Here is a 5,494-nt window from a genome sequence, read left to right as displayed (position 1 = left end):
AGTGACGTTATCTTATCTCAGATCACTTCCCTCATTAGTTAGATACTTTATATTCCTACAATAAGAACTAGACATTGAAATGAAGGATTATTCAGAGACATTCTAGTTTCTATCAAAGAATAAGATCAAATTAAATCATTAGTCTCACAATGAAAAACCAAGAAATTCACTTTCACTTTTGATTCTCCACGAACTCAAATGATTAATATACGGTCGAAAGACGAACACATGTCGTCACAGTATAAACACAATGAACGTGTTTTCTCACCTGCCATTATCTGCGGCATGTCTCTGAAATAAAAACACACACAGAGAAACTTTCAGTCGACACAACTTGACAAAGCTGCATAAAGGTCAAATGAAATACATCTACGGTTTTAAACACCAGGAGCTGTTCCCCGGGACACAGGGTGGTAAATACCTGAGAGGTGGATAATCTCTATTGTATCGATGCATTGCAGAGTTTCAGCCGCTCACAGCCTCAGATTTCAACCACCTGAATGTAAGAAGAATACTTACGGAATGGACTGATAGTCTCTGGCTGTAGATTCGTTTGGCATGTCTGTCTCACCCTCAGCTGCGGAATGAAGAAAAACTCCCTCCTGTCGCTGAACGCCCTGATGCACTTTCACTTTCACTTCCTACCACAGAGCACAGTGATGGGGGGGGGGGGGGGGGGGGGGGGGCAATGTTCAAACTGAGATTAGATAAGAAGCAGCTTTTCTTTTTTTTTTTTATCTTGTGATCACAATATCTCCAAAACGCCTCGAGCTAATAAATTAAATTAAACTTTTCTACAAACTCTCAGTTGAAGCAAATAACTTGGTTTTCCTGGTGCCACCTACAGGGGGCGCACACACATGGATTAAATTGTAAATGTAAGATATTAATTTGATGCATACACCACGGGACAGATTGCTTCACTTGGATGGGAAACCTGAAGACATAACTAGATAACAGGTGGAGGAGCTGCAATGTGACGCTTCACCACCAGATGTCACTGAACCTTCAGCAGCTTCTGCTCTGAGGAATTAGTAGCAGATGAGGTATCTTGCCTCTACGCCAGGGGTTTTCAACCAGGGATCCGCGGCCCCCTGGTGGTCCGCGACGGCATTGCAGGGGGTCCGTGAAATTTGCTTTGATATTTCAACACATTTCCAGATTACTATTGAATATCTACAAGAAATATTTGAAATAAGAAAAATATGTCTGAAATAATATTAAGGTGATGAGGGGAACCTTGAAACCAGCTTGGGGCTAGAAACTGCCAGTGGTTTCCCCCTTTGCATGTGTGTTACAGGTAGATGTAGAAGAGCGGTTGAGCTAGGTAGAAAAACTCTCAGGAGGTCTTGGAGATGTAGTTTGTATGATGGGAATTTTTATTTTCCCAAACAGAAGGCCGAAAGTGCAGAATAAATAAAGAAAATATTAAATAAAACAAAAGAGCGAAAAACAAATTGGCATAATAGCCAAAACAATTATCTGCAATAACAGTCAACTTTACCACGTTCGCTGGCTGAGAAACATTTCTTAGGAGAGATCTAGACAAACACACACACACAAGTACTACTCAGGCAGTAGGTGGGATTTGCTGCTGGTGATCATGAGGTTAAAGTTAAGTAGGCCTCAATTGTTTGTGAGATATTTTATGCTTATCATTTATGACATAGTCTGCATTACTTTGTCATCTTCCCTATTGAGTTGTAGCACCAGTTTATGTTTTTATTATGAACATATGTTTTATTGATCATCGTTACTTTAACGTTTATTAACCATTAAAATTAACCATTTCTTTGTTTTTTACACATTTTTGGGGATTTGTTTGAGGTTTTTTAAATAAAACAACATGGAAAACCAAACGTTAATACTTCATTCTATCCACTTGCGCGCACACACACACGTAGGCACATCAGTGGGCCCGCGGATTACTTCCTAGTCAGAATGGTGGTCCCTGGGACAAAACCAGTTGAAAACCCCTGCTCTATAGGTTTGATTGAAGTTGACGTTTTGTTTTCAGGGCACATCTTTCTTCACTTGAATGAATCTAGCCCGACTTCAGTTCTGCTGGGTTCTGTGGTCTGAAACCTTCTGGGGCTGCTGCTTCTCTTCAGAGTGCAGGGAATCTGCCGGAGATGTATTGACTTGTATTGATTCATTATCAGCTGTTACAGAGACAAGCGGCACAAACATGATGTGATCTTAATATTTCAAGCAGAATGAAGCAGCAACAATCTTTATTTTAAATAAAAGTGAGTCTTCATTGGAAACCTCATCGAATCAGAGCAGGTGTGATTCTAGTCATCGCAACTTTGAACTTCACAGAAAATGAGGCATTAAAGCTGATGTTTCCCACTTTTGGTTGACATTTGGTATTGCTGAGTCTTCCTTGTGGCCCAGATCAGGCAAACTGGAGTTGTTTTCATTCCACTTCAATGCATTTTCTTCATTTTTCTCTCCTGAATGAAAAACTACATCATAACATTTCTCGTGGCAATCTTCAGCCCTGGAATCTTCACAACTACACACACATGACTAGTTAGTTTAGGAATAGTTAATTGTGATAATGAGATTCAACGAGATTTAAGATTCCTTATTGTGATTTTGTGTTGTCTTGCGTGTTCACTGTCCTCCGTCATGTTAGTTCCATGTCGGGAAAAGATCAGCAGAACAATCAGAATAACAACCACCAGGCCTACACCGATGAAGAGCAGATGTTTGTTGTCGCCTGAAAGAAAGAAAAAAAAACATATCGATGACTTATCAGGTACAAATCACAAGATGAACAATAATAATAAAGCCTTATGTTACATACTAGAATATTAAAACCCGGGGACACTCTAAAGTAATTGCAGACGTTCCTTCTGGGCCAGATACCAAGATATCCGAGCCATTTGTACCGACGTGTGTATGCCCCGTAGAAGATCAGGAAACAAGGCAGAGAGACCAGGGCCCACTTCGCGCCTGAGGACATGGAGGCACAGGAGAAGACGGAGGACGTGTCTGAATGGTGGTCGAAGACAGAGTTGACTTTTTCTCAATGTCACAACTAGCATTGGCTCCAGTTTGAAACACTAGATGGCGTACTGAGCCTTATTCAGCACAAATATGAAGATTCTTCAGAAATGTGGTAATTGGATATTAAAACCCTCATATATGAACAGTCATGTATTTTAGTTGATTAAAAACATATTTAAGTGCAGTAACTCTTTACGCTGTCATATAAGTGTTACTATCCCTCCACTGCATCTTATCAAGAAAAACAAAGACTGATTTGTTTTCTAAAATTCTGTTAATTTGGGAAACACTCACTTTATCTGGATAAGTCAGTATAAAAAGACAGTTTGAGGAAATCTGAAGTCAAACTTACATTTTGTGATGGACAATGGGTTCTACAATAAAGAAAACAAGAGAAAAACATGAGTGATGATGATCTACTGATATACTGAGATATACTGAGATTCTTTCGATGATGTCATGACTTTCATCAGAAATTAACAAGACGACTTGTTAAAATGAAGAAACACCCGACTCCCTCCCTTTGAGTTTGCATGTGACAGAACTTTGTTCAGTTTCCAAAACTCCTGAAGCAAAAACCCTGAGCTGCGACGTCAGAATCCCTGAATCCAGTGAACCCAGTTTGGACAAACTCTCCGTCCCCCTCCAATCCAACACCTCTTTAAAGAAATCTGAAGTCACACTTACCCTTCTGATGATGGACAACAGGTTCTACAAGGAAGAAAACAAGAGAAAAACATGAGTGATGATGATCAAATGGCATTGTGATCTTTAAACAGTAACAGTAACATGTCGATAAATCCGGTCGTCACCTGGGATAATTCGAGAAACTTCCTGATCTCATACTTCGCCGTCTCGTTGCAGTTAGAGTTCAACAGATTGTGCTCATGGAACAGAGAGTTCACTGTGAGGTGGACACGTGGATCCTCCGTCAGCCTCCTGCTGTCGAGTACGACGTGGTAACGATCGAAGGTGTGATACATCACCACCAGGATTGTCGGCTTATTTGCTGTGAGAACAGAGAAACACACAACAAGCAACTGAGTCGCACACAAGTGGAAAGTATTTTAAATACTAAGTTATAACTACGACAATCACACACATCTAGCAGATAGACAAACATTAGCATAATTTCTCGCCTCCTAATGAACCTCAGTGCAATATTGACTCTCCTGTTTGCTCTGGTTTGGTCTCCACCCACTCATTTCTCACCAGGAATCTTTCTGAGGGCCAACTCCACGTCGGTTCCAACTCGTGAAGTGATGGGACAGAAGAGCAGACAGTAGTCACATTCTTCAGGATCGGTGACCTCAGTGTGTCCGTGGCTTTTAATCATCTTTACAAACTCTACATGAGTGTTGTTTGTGATTCCACTCAGGATCACATAGAACGTTTTCCAGGACGCTGAAGGCAAAACAGAGGAGAAGAACATGATCAATAATCTGAATTCATGTGTGTATTCATTCACGGAACCGCAGCAAAACTCTTTAAATTAGGAAAATAACAAAAATAGAGGACACGTTAAAATCAGAAAGAAAGTGGAGGGACCTGTTTGTGATGGCAGCAATAATTTCTGACTTGATTCAGAGTCGGTTTCCTCTATGACACTTTTATGACATATCAAAAATGTATTTCTCGTTTAATATATCAGAAACACTGAAATCTAGTCAAAGGAGCTGCTTCTTGTTGTGGAGTCAGAGAGTGAAAGGACCAAAACCAGTGAAGTTATCTCATCTCAGATCACTTCCTCATTAGTTAGATACTTTATATTCCTACAATAAGAACTAGACATTGAAATGAAGGATTATTCAGAGACATTCTAGTTTCTAGCAAAGAATAAGATCAAATTAAAAAGTCATTAGTCTCACAATGACAACGGAGAAATTCACTTTCACTTTAGATTCTCCACGAACTCAAATGATTAATAAACGATAGAAAGACGAACACATGTTGTCACAGTATAAACACATCGAACGTGTTTTCTCACCTCGATATACCTGCGTCATGTCTCTGAAATAAAAACACACACAGAGAACCTTTCAGTCGACACAACTTAACAAAGCTGCATAAAGGTCGAATGAAAGACATTTACGGTTTTAAACACCAGAAGCTGTCCTCCGGGACACAGGGTGCTAAATACCGTAAGAGCCTACTTACGGAATGGACTGATAGTCTCTGGCTGTAGATTCGTTTGGCATGTCTGTCTCACCCTCTGCTGCGGAATAAAGAAAAACTCCCTCCTGTCGCTGAACGCCCTGATGCACTTTCACTTTCACTTGCTACCACAGAGCACAGTGAGGGGGGGGAATCGAATGTTCAATCTAAGAATATATAAGAAGCAGCTGTTTTTTTTTGTTTATGTTGTGATCACGATATCTCCAAAACACCTCGAGTTAATAAATTAAACTTTGCTACAAACTCTCAGTTGAAGCAAAGATGAACAGAAAACTTGTTTTTCCCGGTGCCACCTACAGGGGGC

At 40.2% G+C, this 5,494-nt stretch overlaps 1 protein-coding gene across 3 annotated transcripts; it reads right to left on the bottom strand.

Moving 5' to 3' along the window:
* Window positions 1-1,358: 1,358 nt before the first annotated feature.
* LOC133973069 (uncharacterized) lies at window positions 1,359-5,267 on the bottom strand. 3 transcript variants are annotated; one of them, XM_062410702.1, is made up of 8 exons: window positions 5,173-5,267; window positions 5,003-5,025; window positions 4,228-4,419; window positions 3,828-4,024; window positions 3,703-3,726; window positions 3,368-3,389; window positions 2,813-3,000; window positions 2,561-2,725 (listed from the first exon to the last, which is right to left on the bottom strand). In XM_062410702.1, exons 1-8 carry the CDS (start codon window positions 5,211-5,213, stop codon window positions 2,693-2,695), a joined length of 720 nt encoding a protein of 239 aa, XP_062266686.1. In that variant the 5' UTR covers window positions 5,214-5,267; the 3' UTR covers window positions 2,561-2,692. The 3 variants fall into 3 exon arrangements, with proteins under 3 accessions (XP_062266688.1, XP_062266686.1, XP_062266687.1); XM_062410703.1 differs by having other exon boundaries at window positions 2,813-2,961; XM_062410704.1 differs by lacking the exon at window positions 2,813-3,000 and having other exon boundaries at window positions 1,359-2,725.
* Between the last annotated feature and the right edge of the window lie 227 nt (window positions 5,268-5,494).

The sequence above is a fragment of the Platichthys flesus genome, chromosome 18, assembly GCF_949316205.1.
Source record: "Platichthys flesus chromosome 18, fPlaFle2.1, whole genome shotgun sequence".
In the NCBI taxonomy this organism is placed as follows: domain Eukaryota; kingdom Metazoa; phylum Chordata; class Actinopteri; order Pleuronectiformes; family Pleuronectidae; genus Platichthys; species Platichthys flesus.
This window is presented reverse-complemented; position numbering and strand designations above follow the sequence as displayed.

Excerpts from the sequence above, each read along its gene's own strand:
- LOC133973069 (XM_062410702.1), bottom strand. The coding sequence starts at position 5,213 with ATGCCAAACGAATCTACAGCCAGAGACTATCAGTCCATTCC. Across the intron at positions 5,026-5,172 it reads AGAGACTATCAGTCCATTCC|AGACATGACGCAGGTATATC; the intron begins GTAAGTAGGCTC and ends TTTTTATTTCAG. Across the intron at positions 3,390-3,702 it reads TGTTGTCCATCATCAGAAGG|AACCCATTGTCCATCACAAA; the intron begins GTAAGTGTGACT and ends TCTTTATTGTAG.